This window comes from Polypterus senegalus, chromosome 1 (assembly GCF_016835505.1).
Source record: "Polypterus senegalus isolate Bchr_013 chromosome 1, ASM1683550v1, whole genome shotgun sequence".
NCBI classification, from domain to species: Eukaryota; Metazoa; Chordata; class Cladistia; order Polypteriformes; family Polypteridae; genus Polypterus; species Polypterus senegalus.
This window is the reverse complement of record NC_053154.1, coordinates 209,931,937-209,948,229: the sequence shown is the minus strand read 5'-3', so window position 1 is coordinate 209,948,229 and position 16,293 is coordinate 209,931,937. Positions and strand designations below refer to the sequence as shown.

The window sequence follows — 16,293 nt, the reverse complement described above, 5'->3', positions numbered from 1 at the left end:
TAATGATTGTCTGGGGAGGCATATCCATGGAGGGTCACACAGACCGCTAAAGGCTTGACAAAGGCACCTTGGCTGCCATTAGGTATCAGGATGAAATCCTTGGACCCATTGTCAGACCCTATGCTGGTACAGTGGCTCCTGGTGCATGACAATTCCTGGCCTCATGTGGTGAGAGTATGCAGGCAGTTCCTGGAGGATGAAGGAATTGATACCACTGACTGGCCACCACACTTTCCTGACCTAAATCCAATAGAACACCTCTGGGACATTATGTTTTGGTCCATCCAATGCCACCAGGTTGCACCTCAGACTGTCCAGGAGCTCAGTGATGCCCTGGTCCAGATCTGGGAGGAGATCCCCCACAACACCATCTGTCATCTCATTAGAAGCATGCACCGATGTTGTCAGGCATGTATACAAGAACACAGGGGCCATACAAAGTGCTGCGTACAATTTTGAGTTGCTGCAATTAAATTTTGGCAAAATGGACTAGCCCATCTTCACAAAATTTGGTAGGTGGCTTCCCTGCGCTAACCAAAACCGATGTACGTACTTATTTCGGTGGTATGATGCCACTGTCGGCCGCCATATTGAACTTTTCAACGGTCTTTGCTACTTATGGGCCCATCTTCAAGAAATTTGGTACGCGGGTTCCCAACGCTAACTGAATCCTACTTATGTACATATATACGTCCATAGCCTGCAGCTTGGTTCATTGTGTGAGGCGGCGTTGGGTCCCCCATCCCAATGCCTCCCACGTTGTTGGCTGCCTGCCTATATAAGGCCATTCTTAAACCGTCTCTACATTCCCTTCCTTGCTTCGTCACGGGATTCATGTCTCCCTGCTGATAACTTCAGCCTTTTAATTTAATCCACGGCTTCTCCGCTGTTTTATTGTTTGTTTATTACGATTAGAGTTATTGTTTAAGTATTTTAGACTTACTTTACATTGTTCAGGTACCCATTTCCTTTATCATTCCAATCGTACCCCCATTAACATATCTATCGAGGTGATCGCCATCGATCAAAGAACTGTCACTTACCGAGTGGTTTCCATGCCTGGAGATGGCACCTACCTTTTCCATTCTCTGTGTTACATATTGCACGGCCATATCAGGCTCACTCTTGATATCCGAAGGAACATTGTGTCTTATGTATTGAATGACTGGGACAGGTTCAAGGTGTGGACTGATAATGGTACAGGAGATAATTATACTACACAGGAGCACTATAAGAGTGAAATGCTTAAGCCCTTCACCTATGGTTCTGCATGTGAGTTGATGGCTGCCGCTGAATTGTTCGGTTGTCGCTTTCAAGTGTACCGAAATGGCCAAATATTTTACATCTTTCGACAACTGCCAGTGCCTCTTAAACATCTTAGACTCACAGGTGACGATTTCAGTAGTGGACACTTTGATGTTTATGAATGTTTAAACTCTCAAAAGCTGGATGTGAAATTATCAATGAAACCGGTTGTATGCTTACAACGCTTGACAGATGCCGAATGTCACTTCAACACAAGTCCTGCAAATACTGTGGTCATTAAAAACAAACCATGAAACTCAAACCGATTATGACAGCAGCAATCCCAGCTGTGAGATTTGAAACAAGATTACTGTTCACATGGCCAACTGTACGTTGCATGCTTAATAGTAAGCTCAGCGCACAGCTTGGTCATATTACAACCGGAGGGCCGAACTCAAAATGTGGTATACAAAGAGATCCTTAACAAAAATTATTGGTATATTTTCCCTCAGTTTAAAAAGGTTTAATTTTCTTCTTAATAAAAATTTTAAGGCAGTACTTTGCCGCTGCGAAGCATGGGTATTTTGCTAGTATATACACATAGAGAGAGTTAGAGAAAGAGAATGAGATTGCCGAAGATAAAAGGTACATGCCTATGTAACATATGAATGAAAGAAAGACAGTGGGTAAAATGAATGACAACGTAACAGCACGTTCCAGAAATTATTATTGTTACGTTGTAGCCGGCGAGTGCTGCGCGTCTCACAGTTGTACCATGGCTTGCTCACATGTCAGTGAAGTGATCCCTATTTATGCTTTAAAGAGCCTGGATACCTATTTATCCCTTTTATAACCATTGCTCCATGTATATTGCCTTACTCTTTGGATTGCCACAAAGCAACCTTCAAGATTGGAGAAAGGTTGAGAAGAGATCGTGAGAGGAAACGACAGCGTCATGAAAACAAGACGGACTGTGAACGGGCAGAAGCAGAAATGCTTCTAAACCACCACATAATTACTATTCGGACAGTGATTCCGAGTAGGCCGTTCCTATCGAATCAATGTCCAAGAGTTTTCTTTTGTAATTTTGTTTCCCTTATAAAAAAATCATAATGCTGAGCGACGAAGGGCCGAGTTCACGACGCAGCCGCGTTTAAACAGGGAGCCCTTCACAAACAACTCTAACACGCGCAACGTTGTTGGGAGCACAACACCCCATAATGACAATGTGAAAAAAGTTTACTTGAGGTTTTTGCAAATTTATTAAAAATAAAAAAATTGAAAAAGCACATGTACATAAGTATTCACAGCCTTTGCCATGAAGCTCAAAATTGAGCTCAGGTGCATCCTGTTTCCCGATCATCCTTGAGATGTTTCTGCAGCTTAATTGGAGTCCACCTGTGGTAAATTCAGTTGATTGGACATGATTTGGAAAGGCACACACCTGTCTATATAAGGTCCCACAGTTGACAGTTCATGTCAGAGCACAAACCAAGCATGAAGTCAAAGGAATTGTCTATAGACCTCCGAGACAGGATTGTCTCGAGGCACAAATCTGGGGAAGGTTACAGAAAAATTTCTGCTGCTTTGAAGGTCCCAATGAGCACAGTGGCCTCCATCATCCTTAAGTGGAAGAAGTTCCAAACCACCAGGACTCTTCCTAGAGCTGGCCGGCCATCTAAACTGAGTGATCGGGGAGAAGGGCCTTAGTCAGGGAGGTGACCAAGAACCCAATGCTCACTCTGTCAGAGCTCCAGAGGTCCTCTGTGGACAGAGGAGAACCTTCCAGAAGGACAACCATCTCTGCAGCAATCCACCAATCAGACCTGTATGGTAGAGTGGCCAGACGGAAGCCACTCCTTAGTAAAAGGCACATGGCAGCCCGCCTGGAGTTTGCCAAAAGGCACCTGAAGGACTCTCAGACCATAAGAAACAAAATTCTCTGGTCTGATGAGACAAAGATTGAACTCTTTGGTGTGAATGCCAGGTGTCACATTTAGGGGAAACCTGGCACCATCCCTACAGTGAAGCATGGTGGTGGCAGCATCATGCTGTGTGGATGTTTTTTAGCGACAGGAACTGGGAGACTAGTCAGGAAAAAGGAAAGATGACTGTGGCAATGTACAGAGACATCCTGGATGAAAATCTGCCCCAGAGCGCTCTTGACCTCGGACTGGGGCAACGGTTCATCTGTCAGCAGGACAACGACTTTAAGCACACAGCCAAGATATCAAAGGAGTGGCTTCAGGACAACTCTGTGAATGTCCATGAGTGGCCCAGCCAGTGCCCAGACTTAAATCCGATTGAACATCTCTGGAGAGATCTTAAAATGGCTGTGCACCAACGCTTCCCATCCAACCTGATGGAGCTTGAGAGGTGCTGCAAAGAGGAATGGGCGAAATTGGCCAAGGATAGGTGTGCCAAGCTTGTGGCATCATATTCAAAAAGACTTGAGGCTGTAATTGCTGCCAAAGGTGCATCAACAAAGTATTGAGCAAAGGCTGTGAATACTTATGTACAGGTGATTTCTCAGTTTTTTTATTTTTAATAAATTTGCAAAAACCTCAAGTAAATTTTTTTCACGTTGTCATTATTAGGTGTTGTGTGTATGAATTCTGAGGAAAAAAAATGAATTTAATCCATTTTGGAATAAGGCTGTAACATAGCAAAATGTGGAAAAAGTGATGCGCTGTGAATACTTTCCGAATGCACTGTAGCTTCTCAATCTTAACATTCCAAACATGAGAATATGTTTGAATGTCTCATCAGGAGAAATCAACTTACAATTCAATGGCACTGGATTATAAACCTGAAGGCAACTAGTTTTATTATCTGCCATCACTATATTGTGTGACTGCATACAAGGCACATGACCTGTCAATTCCTTAAAGAAATATGTAAACAGTCATACTGAAATTCTAAGTATCTGATAGATACTGAGTAGCTCTAGATAAAAGTATCAATAAAAGTATCAAGTTAAGTTGGGGAGCATACACTGGTACAGTGCGTTGCCACACCCACCACATGATGAAACAGCTTGGGATCCCAGTTGGCAATACCCCAGGCAAAACCGCGGTCCAGTCCCACCCTCCGGAAATGACCCGCTATCTGCCGCAGCCATGTGTTATGTAGGCGACCCCTTGGCCTGGTCCAGCCACGCGGGTCCCCAACAATGAGGATCCTACGAGCTGGATCACCCTCAGGGAAATGTGCCACATGGCCGTAGTGCCGTAACGGACGCTACCTCACAATGCAGGTAATGTGCCTCCTTCAGGACTCCATGAGCAACTGCTCATTCGACACAAATTCAAACCATTGGTACCCAAGGATTTTCCAGAGAGACACCGTACCAAAGGAGTCCAGTCTTCGTCACATGTCACTGGATAGCGTCCATGTCTCACAATCATATTGCAAGACAGGAAACACCAGGACTTTAAAGACTTGGACCTTCGTCCTTTTGCACAGATATCAGGAGCGCCACACACCCCTTTCTAGCGACCTCATGACCCCCTTTGCTCTCTCAATCCATCAACTAACTTCACAGGAAGAGTCACCAGAGACATTAATGTCACTGCCAAGGTAAGTAAACCTCTCAACAAGGTCGACACTCTCTCCGCAGACAGACACACTGCTGATGGCTGTGCCTAAGAGGTCATTAAAAGCCTGGATCTTGGTTTTTATCCAGGACACTCGCAAGCCTAGACACAGACTCCTCGCTCAGTCTCTTGAACGCCTCGATTGACTCCATGAAGATCACAGCATCATCAGCAAAGTCAAGATCCGTAAATCTTTCTTCATCAACAGATACCCCAAAGCCGCTGGACCCCACGACCTTGCCAAACACCCAGTCCATAAAAGCACTGAACAGAGAAGGAGCAAGAACACACACCTGACAAACCCCAGAATCAACTGGGAAAAACAGAGTTTCTGCCTCCACAGCAGTCACAGTACCCGTGTACAGGCTGCTCATGATATTCAGCAACCTTGAGGGGAACCTGCAAACCCTCAGGATGCCCCACAGGGCAGCTCGATCAACTGAGTCGAACACTTTATGAAAATCAACAATATCTGCTGATATTAGTGTTTGCGTTCCAAGAAAACCCTCAGTGCCAGGATGCGGTAGATGGTAGACGTCTTAGGCGTAAAACCAAACTGTTCCGGTCACTGTCAGGTGAGCAAGTGATCACGGATCCTTTTGAAGATGACCCTAGCAAGGCCCTTACCCAGCACCGAGAGCAGTGTAGTTGCTGCAATCCAGGTGATCACCCTTCCCTTTCCAGATAGGGATGACAAGTCTCGTTTTCCAGTCAGTTAGGATGATGCCAGTCTCCCAAAAGGAAGCAAAGATTTCTTGCAATGCCAGGAGGACAGCTTTACCACCAGCCTGGAGAGGTTCACCCCAGATACCACAGATCCCTGCAGCATTTCCTCCCCTCAGCTAATTCACCACCTACGCAATTTCAGTGAGATTGGGTGGTTCACAGCTAATTGGAAGATCAGCCTCAAGAATCGTGGACCCAGAGATGTCCAATGTCCTAGCCAGAGGATCAGCTTTGAAAAGTTTTTTTGAGGACCGAGAGAATCTTCATAGCCAGCCCTGTTAGTGCCAATGGCTGCACTGAAGTCACCCATGACCAGAGGAGTGTCGCCTCATGGGCACCCATCAACCTCAGAGCAAAGTTGCGAATGAAATGTCTATCTCACTAAGACATCACTCATCACGGTCGTAGCATACACCGAGACAACAGACAAGGCACCCAGGGAGTGCCGTAATCGGAGTCTCATACTACACTCGTCGAAAGAAGTAACATCGGACACCATTGAAAGAAGCCAATCCACTACAGCAACAGCTACTCTGAGTATAACAGCCATCAGAGCGACCAGATCAATAAAAGGTGTATCCACCTACAGAGATCTGGCCAGTCCCAGGTCTGGAAACCTCAGCGAGTGCCTCCACTGAAATGCAGAGTTTACGCAGCTCCTCCAACGGCAGAGTAAGATGATCATCTTGCCGGATAGACAAGACGTTCCAGGCACCTACACGGATGGGCCGGCTCAAATTGGGACCCGAGTGCTGCCATGCAGCGGACAATGCCACAGCACCACACCAGTTCCGATCCCCAACAGACCTGACCCCATTGGCTCTCCAACGGTTTCGACTCTTCTGGGGATGGGGCTCCTGAGGGCTTTGCCCTGTTCCCTTCATGATGCGAACAGCCTTAGTCCGGGCAGCTGCAGCAGAGCTACTCCCGCGGAGGGCAAAAAGGAGTCCTTTCTGTCGTCTTGGACCTGTGTGAGTTTTTTTTTTAACAGTGGCTGGAGTACCAATCCCCGCCACCAACCCCCATGATTTCCATCCAAGTTGGTGGACTGCTTGCGGGGCCGGATGCAGTTTAACATTATACCCAGGACAAAATAAAAGTATCAGTAACAGAAATTTAATGAAAAGAAAACTTATGTTTTTTTCTCTGTTTCTATGAACAATGTCTTTGGTGTTTAGGCTAAAGATCATACTTCTCCCATAGCAAGATATGCACCCACATCCTCCCTGTATGTCTTTGTACCTGATATCCTCTTCATTCTCCGGGAAGCTCCAATATGCAATACGCAGCTGTAGTTGCTCAGGTACAGGAGGGTAAACCTTCTCCACTACCTCAAATGGAATGTGGAATGCCACCTGCTTAGCTGATAGCTCCACAAGAGGTATCACTTGGCCATCTAAAAATGGATGAGGAAGAGAAGAAAAAAAAATAAGCAAGGCATAAAGTATTTATCTACAAGTCGTCACTTACTGCAGACAAATATAAATTTCAATTCAAGGTTGCAGTGGAGGGGAAGTACTGAGCACAAGGTAGGTAATTCCGATACACCTCAACACTCAAAAAGGAAACAACATGGAAATGACAACTATTCTAAACTACACCTCCTTAGTGATGCAAGAGAAAAACCAACAAAGACACAGTAGGTGCCAAATCCAGGAAACAGATAGCATTGGAAACGTGGTTTAGTGTTACCCACGGCACTGCCAAGCCACCTCAAGTATCAGATATCTGTAGTGATAACTTGCCTGCCACCAACCAATCACTTCTCCCAGCATGCAGTATATGTACTATATAAATTAAAGCTCTGGACACATTCAGAACTCCATCCAGAAATATGCACATTCAAAAACCAGGTCATCTTTGTTGACTGAAGAAAGCCCGAAATTGGTCACATTGTATTTGATATTATATAATTCATTAGAAGCTTTCTCCCTAATGTAGTTTGAATTAGCTGAAAAAACAATGGCACAGACAACAAGAGTTCCAATTTGGAGTTCTCATGCATTACACTTGCAGTGTAAAGACCTAGTTTTTACTGTTCTTCATGAAAATAAGCATATTAAAATAACAGATTTTAGTTGTGGCTTAATCAAGATAATTAAAATGGTTCAAATTCAGCAAATACAAGTTTCCTTTTTATAAGAGAATCAGTCTCCTTCTTGGTATTACTAAAATCTTAAAGCTTAGAATATTTCTATATCTCACATGCATTTTTTTTAAATATCATACTTAAATTAGCAGAAAAACTTTCATATTTGCTTGCAATTTTTGTAAAGCAGATGCAACGGTTAAACAGCATCACATGAAAGAGAAAATACACCATTCTGACAAGTAAATATTTTGCAGTTTAATAAGAAATACTCTGACAAACTACACAACAGCAACAGACTGTTTTTCTGTTTCACATGTCATACTGAAAATTATATATAAAAATTCCACAACAAAAATGAATGAAATTCTACTTTCAGATTATGCTAGTTGCCAGTTTTGTGACATCCTAAAACAAATCTGATAACTAGCATTAATAAAAGTCTACACTAGTGATGTGCTACAGCTGGATGAAAATATTGATGTTTTACAAAAAGTACAACTAATAACTTTTGTCAGATATGTAAAAGATTAGGTGCCTCTGCCCCCTGCTCGCCAACCTCCAGGCGGGAGCTACGTGCTATCCACTTTGCGGATCTGCCGCTCGCGTATGGAGAAGATGTACAATTTAAACAGATTGTTATTTTCATGTGAATTGTTACATATGCATAATAGAACTATTTTACATTACAGTGAGTAATTAACCATATTAAAAAATATTAAAATGTAAAAAATTGAAAGAAAATTATGTTTCATGATGTGTTAGAGGTATTCCTTGTGTTATACTTTTTTGTTCTGTTTGGCTTTGAAATTAACATGCAAATACTTTTTAAACTTACACTTTTACTGTAAAACTTCAGTTAAAACAATATTTGTAATTGACTTTTCGTCATTATCGAACTGAATTTTGATTACATGTTTGGACTTACATCGTGACAACGCAACGTATAACTTCCCATGAGTGAATATCATTTCTTTCTCTCTAATAACTAAAAAGACTTTTTCGAATGCTTGTCCCTGTGATTTGTTAATTGTCATAGCAAAAGCTATTCTAACAAGAAACCGTAAACGTTTTAATACGAATGGCATAGCAAGATCTCCTTGAGTGTCTAATGTTATCCACGGAAGATGTACAACAATACTTTTCTTGTCACCTGTTAAAATTTTACATGTCAGAATTGTTTGACCAATTTTGAATACAACTAATCTTGTACTATTGCATAGCCCATCACTCAGACATAAATTACGCAATAACATTACGATACATCCTTCTTTCAACAGTAATTCAGCCGGTGGAAGACCGGATGGTGTTAATGGTTGTAGATATTCTATGGGATATTGTATGTTGATGTTTTCACCACCAACTGTTTCAGCATAGTCTATTGATACGCATTTAATCACTTTGCCATATAGCTGATTGACAATTTTTGCGTTAATTCATTTGACTGCATTGTTTCTTGGTGCTAGGATTGCCTGTGTACTCATTTTGTCTGTTGTTAACCTTTCGGGATGAAATTCTTCAATAAGACATTTATTGGAAACTTAAAAGTGAGGAAAACCTAAAAATTTATAAGAGCGCATGAACTGTGTCTGACAAAAGCATTCACACGAAGGAGAGGTGAGAGGGCATGGTTGAAAATGGTTGAGAGGAGGATGGACTTGAACAAATCTCTTGGCAATAGTCTAGTCTTGCGGGACTTGAAAAATTCTTTTGACAATAGTCTTGTCTCAAGATTTTCTTTTATAATAGAGACAGCCTTATAAATAATTCATTTCTTTCCTGCCAATCTCTGCAATTTGACACAACTGTTAAGATTTCACTTGACTGATAAGTTATCCATCATCCAACCCGCTATATCCTAAGTACAGGGTCACAGGGGTCTGCTGGAGCCAATCCCAGCCAACACAGGGCGCAAGGCAGGAAACAAACCCTGGGCAGGGCACCAGCCCACCGCAGGGCACACACACAAACACACACACCAAGCACCCACTAGGGACAATTTAGAATCGCCAATGCACCCAACCTGCATGTCTTTGGACTGTGGGAGGAAACCCACGCCGACCCACTCTACCCACTGTGCCACCGTGCTCCCTGATAAGTTATTTCAAAAGAAAAACAAACCCATAATAGGAAAAAATGCACTGATATATCCATTGACAAAGTGCACTCAGTGACAGGTGGCAGCAGCTGGGCAAAAAGAAAAAAAAACAATTTGGAGATCAGTACTGCAATATAAACAAAGGATCTGTGTCACAACTAAGGGGTAATCAAATCTTTTTAAACTATATATATATATATATATATATATATATATATATATATATATATATATATATATATATATATTTATATTTATATTGTAAAGGGAGTGCAGGAAAGAGCATTTCTATGAATTAATTTTCTGCACATGATGCAAGACTCAAGATGCAGACAACTGTCCTATCAATATTTAATTGTAGCAGCAGTTGATTTCTGTATGTCATGGCTTATTCTCCAGATTTTCTAAAAAATGTAACCCAGATATTCAAGAGCAATTCAACAAATTAAATAGTGATAAAGTTTAAACTACTAGTTGCCATCAGTTTTATTTTAAACATTTTCATGCTACTAGAATGTTTTATATAAGCTATTTAATGTTGAAGTAAAATTCCTCTAATAACTGAGAAATTGGTGTGTAGAGTATAGATATTCAGGCACTCTAAGATTGAGGACACATTACGGTGAGTAAAATAAGCAATGTTCATCATTTCTAACAGTTGTCAAGGTCAATGCACACATATTGCTTTCAGACATTTAAACACTGATGGTGTTACTTGCTGCTTGTTCTGCTTACAAGCACATCAGTAGGCTGGTGGTGCACAGAGCAGAACACTGTTCAACTTATCTTTCACAAAAGAAAACGCAAGTTTTTAAAACATTGCTCACTTGCTCCCTCCCGCTGTCGTGTACTCCATACTGCAGGCTAAATCATATGTTAAATATCAAGAATAATTATCCTTCCATTCATTTTTTCAACCCATTTATCCAGGGTAGTGTCACAGAGAAGATGGACCCTGTTACAAGCACTGGACCAAGGCAGCAACAATCCCTGAACAGAGTGCCAGTACATCGTAAGGTGAACACACACATACTAGGGCCAATTTATAACACAACCATTGATATTTATGCATTTAATATTTTTTAATTATTTTCATATTTCCAGTTACAATAATAGGTCTGTTGCCTCAGATTACTTGGATAAGGGAGTTTACTTAATCAGTAGAACATATGAGGTATACAGCTTCTCACCTTTAACCTTAACAGTCGGAGAGTTGGGTCCTGCAGATTGTTTTCTCCATCCTCTCCAATTCTGACATAAACTTTCTGCTTCCGAGATAAAGGAACAAAGAGAATCTTCCTCAAAGCGGTCAGAGTCTTCAAAAGAGAACCGTTCTCCATCTTCCCATTCTGCAAACATCAATTCCATCTCGGCACCAACAGCGTTAGGGGGCCTGGGATCAGGATCAGGCTGGATGACAGGAAATACAAAAGCCAGTGCAACTGCTTCTGTATGTGTATATACAAAAAAAAGGAAAAAGAACAAATGTGACGAATTAACTTCTTCTAGTGTAAAATGTACAATGAAAAAATAGGATTAGTTGACAAATATAAAATTTTGGCTATGTCAGATGCAAAGCTTATTTGTATAAACTATTAAGTTTTATTTTGTACACCATAATGTTGCTCAGCTATAAGCACACCTACTTTAAAATAAATATGCATTGATGTAATAGGTTTAATTGGCTGAAAGAGAATAGAGCATTAAATATTTGTTTTAGTTGACAGAACTAAAAAGAAGCAACTGGGCTTGCCTATAACTAAAGTTCTGGTAGTACAAGTGAAGTTCAACATTAATCGTGATATTTAAAAATTTCCAGATGCAAACAGTAAATTTTATTTTCCAATCAAATTGATTTGTTACATAATAATACATATTTCAAAGAAAATAATTATAAAATGACAATTATACAATATGCCAATTAACGCCGAGAAAAAAAAGCAACCTACAAGTTGTTTTATGCTTAAATAAACAAAAAACAATATCTGTGCAATCATTTTCTTCATTCTGGCCATTGATAAAATAATATCATAATGTTATTTATGCCAAGTGTATTCTATGGTACCTGGATGGAATATATTTACATTTTTGGATGTTTGTACAGCTATAAGTAGGGCTGACAGAGGACTATTAAGGTATTTTATGAAAAGTTGAGATTTTCTATATATTTTACTAAGAAACGATATCTTTGTTTTTTATGTAAAAGAGATTAAAAATTGTAATTACACTGGTCTGATAAAAAGTAGATGAATCTATTTGTGAAATCTGAATTTCTCTACCACAAACAGTTTCCAGTAGATAATGGATTCTGTGAAAGATTAGTTTTTCAAAATACATTATGTTTTGCAGTCAGTGCCGGTGCTATGTTATATTGCACCCTAGGCCAAGCTTATTATCGTGCCAACCAAGTGTTTGGTAGCTAACCCATGTTGGGTTCTCTCCCCCCTTTTTTTTTTGCAGCATATGTATTATACTCCAGTATTATTTGTAATACATTTTGAGCTGAAAAAATGTCCTCGTTCATAATGTTCGTTGGGAGGGAAACAACCCAAAATCAAGTCTTTGTTACTCAGTTTTATCATCTCAATAAAATTTTTTCCCCTCTTTTCTTATTACTTCAAAATAGTCAGGAATTAACATCCGGAAGGTTTTTTATATTGCCCAGAAGAGAAAAGTATTTGTGTAAAAAAATATTTAAACGATATGAAAGGCTGTCTTGATCCATCCATTGTTATGACCAAGTAACAGGTAAGTAAACACTGAAAGACTATACACTGGACCTTTTATTGGAAAAAAGTGCATGTCACAGTTTTCTTGGGAATACAATGACAAACTAGTCAAGAAGCTTCACTCTTCCTACTTAGCACTTGAGAGCAACATGTCTTTAAAAATCCATTTCCTTCATTCTCTTTTGTCATTTCTTTCTTTGAGAACATAGAAGTGGCCTTGTTGCTGATTGGAGAAACCTTGAGAGATGTTACTCTCTGCACAATTAGTTATAGTTTGTTTCCGAGCACATAAATCGTACAAATATGTTTTATAAAAAATGAAAAAGCAATTCAGCATAGTGCAATTATATCACTTTCTTATTATTTCATTTAGTGCTCATTTATCATTCCATCTTCTGTATCAGCCTATCCAAGTCTATCACAGCAACATCAGCTACAAAGCATAAATCAGCACTCTACAGCACACCAGTCCATCTCAAGACTCAATCACATGCATAAGTCCACACTCAAACTATGAAGCCAAATTAAAGTTGATAAATAATCTGAAACAGAACATACAAACTCCACACATACAGACCTCAAGTCATATTCAATCTAGGATTTTGTGTCATTAAAAAATAAAACATTTCTGGTTAGCTTTCAGGAAGCTCTACAGAATCCATTAATAATGAGGCTTTTCTTAGTTTTCAGGGATTATTTTGTAGTGAACGTAATGCATTTTTTCAGTCACACAAGTTTTCAAAAAGTCACAAAGCAAATATAAAAAAAACTAACCAGTAATAACAAGATCCTAAAACTGGTTTTAACTCCTTGAATTATCGAAAACCAAGTGCAGTCAACCAATTTTCTTCAATAGTTCCAGCGTTGGTACAGCCATTAATGATGCCAAAAGAAAACCAAACAAGTTCTCTCTCACCAAAATGTAAAAAACTTCAGGAGGTGTTTTACCCAACACCACATCTGGCACACCAGCCACAGGCTAGTGGAAAAGGCGACCATTCAAAAATAAAAGCCAGCACTTGAGATCACATTTTTTCAAACTGTGGGAAAAAAAAGAAACACAGAAGCAATAATTAACTTTGTAACTGTAGATTATTTTTCCCCTATGTATTCTGACAAAGAAGACTTTCTGAAATTACCCTGCTCACTTAATGTTGCCCACCCACATAAGTAAGTAAGACACTGAAGTTATGGGAAGGGATACAAATGTTTCATGGGAAAAGCACACATTAATATTCAAAAAAACAAGAACCATCATCTTACCTCACTTGCCATCGACAATGCTGCCATGTAACAACTGGAAGCCACAAGAATTGACATTGCGGTGTCTTACTTACTTTTCCTTCTCATAACCCCCTTGTTAAAAAAACAAAATTCTGACACATACATTTTCTGTCATTTGACTGCTCATTTTCAAACTTTCTGGACAACCAACCTATACATGCCACGTTTTTCCATTACTGGATTTCACAGAGCCATATAGTTTATTCCATATCCAAAATGCCTTATTGTAAGGAATTCACCATGAAGAGGGCATTTCTCAAGGGCATATTTATGCAGATATTCACGTTCTGTTATATTAAACAAATGCACAGCAGCAAGTTAACTTAATATTCATGTCTTTGGTAAGTAAAATGAAACAGAGTACAATCTTATTAAAATTAAAAAGATAGGTAATCAAACCATGATCACAGGTGCGGTAAAGCAGCACTCGCATGTAATTGGCAGAGTTTAGGTGCTTGCTAATATTTAAATGCCACTCTGATATATTAGACCCACCCCCCAGCCCCAACTCCAACTGACACCCAAACAGTTTCTTATCATATCTCCATGAACTATATTCATGGGCCTTGCCCTAGCCATTTCCTTGACAACACTAATAAATAGTCCAAATCTAAAAAGTCCCTCTCATCTCTGCTAACATACATTGTGACTCATGACGGAGTCTCTTTTTTGACACAGATTGCAATACTCATTGTGTTTTATGCATCTATCCACCTCTCATAACACTGCATATATCACTTAACACAAACTCTGATCTCATAAGCTTCCTATATCAGTGATGGTGAACTTTAGCCCTGGAAGGTTTAATGCTTTTGATTCAGACATAATCTTAATTAATGGTTATAAATTACCTAGCTTACGTAGAAATTGAATTAAGAAATTGCTTGCATTGTAAAGATGGGAGATTCTAAAAAATTTTATTTTCACATTAGAAATGTTTCTAGTATGTTACATTACATCAGTTTTCTCAACTGGTGACTTGATTGGTAAATATATGACAGACTTATATGGCCAGTTTCTAATGACATACTACAGGTAAGAATGAAAATTATACAAGAGATATAGTTGTTGATTCAGCGCAGAGCATACTTTCACTCAAAACTGTGTCTTTACAAACATTTTTTTATTCTGTTTAATACTTTTTATATCCTGCATGTATCTGCTTTTAGTGTTATATGTGGATATAATTTGTATCCAATGTTACATATACCCTGCTGTTCTTTCTGAGACTCTGTGAAGCGCCTTGAGCATAAAAAAGGCACTAAGTAAATTGTTTTATCATCATTATCCATCAATTTTATAAACTGCATGTCCATTTCAGGATCGTGTGGGGGCACTGCAGTTATAAGCAGCATTGATACAAAGCAGGAATTAAAAATATTTAGGGTGCCAAGCCCAAAAAAGAGCACACTTTATGCAAACAGCCAGTCGCTCTGATAATATATGGTAACAGAACCATTTTCTGTATATATCTGAGAAAAAAAAGCTAATTTTGAGTTCAGAAACTACACTTTCACAATAACCACGCAAAGTGTTAATTTACAGACATGAATAATAAATTGATAAAAGAGTTTTTCTGAAACAAAAACTTGCATCTGTTGAGTTCCTCTAGAATACAACTAACTCATTCCTAGACTACACAGTTCACTCTGTCCAACTACCCTTCAGGCGATCACTTCCTCTTCTGACACTCGTAATTGCCCTCTTTCTTCCCAGGATTCCTGACAATTCCCAATGCCCCAGATCCCTCTCGCCCTTTAAACATGCCCAACAGCGTCTTTCCTTCTTACTTGAGTCCCCTCACACTTCCCATACACCTTTGTTGTTTTAACACGGATACTGCCTATACACCTCATCTCCGATCCTCGACACCCAATCGCCCCACAAGCCCGGCCTGCTGTCTTACCCCTGGCCCGGCGAGCTGCTTTCAGGTTTGTTTTCCTTCGCTGTTGTTGCTGTTGTGTTTGCTGCTACTGCTACTGCTATTGTTGCTGTATGTCTGTCAGCCCCCAACACACCGGCGCGTCTTTCTTTCTGAACCCTCTTCCTTTGTACCCCCTAAGCAGGGCCACCCTGGCTCGGTGTCGGTACTGCTACCGCTACCGGTGCCAGCCCCCCCCCACTTCTCTTGCTTTTCTCCCGACAGCCCCCACTTTCTCCCAGCGCTGAAGATGGCTTCGCGTCAGCTGATCTTCACTTCCGGCGCGCGGCTTCCTGGAGGCCGTCACGTTGATATGAGCGAAGTAGCAGAAACTCCTGAACTTAGGTGTGAAGCTGACGGATGTGTAAGATAGTCGGCAACCCGTTTGCAACAATAAGTATCGTGTCGTAGTAAATATTACTGCCTAACCTATACAACATGCTTTGCGTCAGTTATTAAAACACACCTTTATACTTGTCGCTTTTATTCTCTACTGCACTACTAAATGAACCGTAAGTATATAACACGATAGTGCCCAGTATTCGCAGCACCACGCATAAAAGAAACGCTGGTGTCATGATATATCACCTGCGATGCCTTTTACT

At 40.2% G+C, this 16,293-nt stretch overlaps 1 protein-coding gene across 9 annotated transcripts in view; it reads right to left on the bottom strand.

Annotated features, from left to right (window-relative positions):
• Nucleotides 1-15,914, bottom strand: part of zswim8 (zinc finger, SWIM-type containing 8) — an 83,995-nt gene extending 68,081 nt beyond the window's left edge. For 4 of the 9 annotated variants that reach the window (XM_039768081.1, XM_039768128.1, XM_039768102.1 and 1 more), the window contains exons 1-4: nt 15,674-15,913; nt 13,258-13,523; nt 10,945-11,202; nt 6,810-6,963 (exon numbers count right to left, since the gene is read on the bottom strand). In XM_039768081.1, the coding sequence (XP_039624015.1) occupies nt 6,810-6,963; nt 10,945-11,122 (332 nt within the window). In that variant the 5' untranslated portion in view covers nt 11,123-11,202; nt 13,258-13,523; nt 15,674-15,913. Of the gene's footprint in view, nt 1-6,809; nt 6,964-10,944; nt 11,203-13,257; nt 13,524-13,746; nt 14,001-15,673 lie in introns of those variants that run through there. The other 5 variants (XM_039768119.1, XM_039768144.1, XM_039768110.1 and 2 more) reach the window with 4 other exon arrangements.
• Nucleotides 15,915-16,293: the final 379 nt, after the last annotated feature.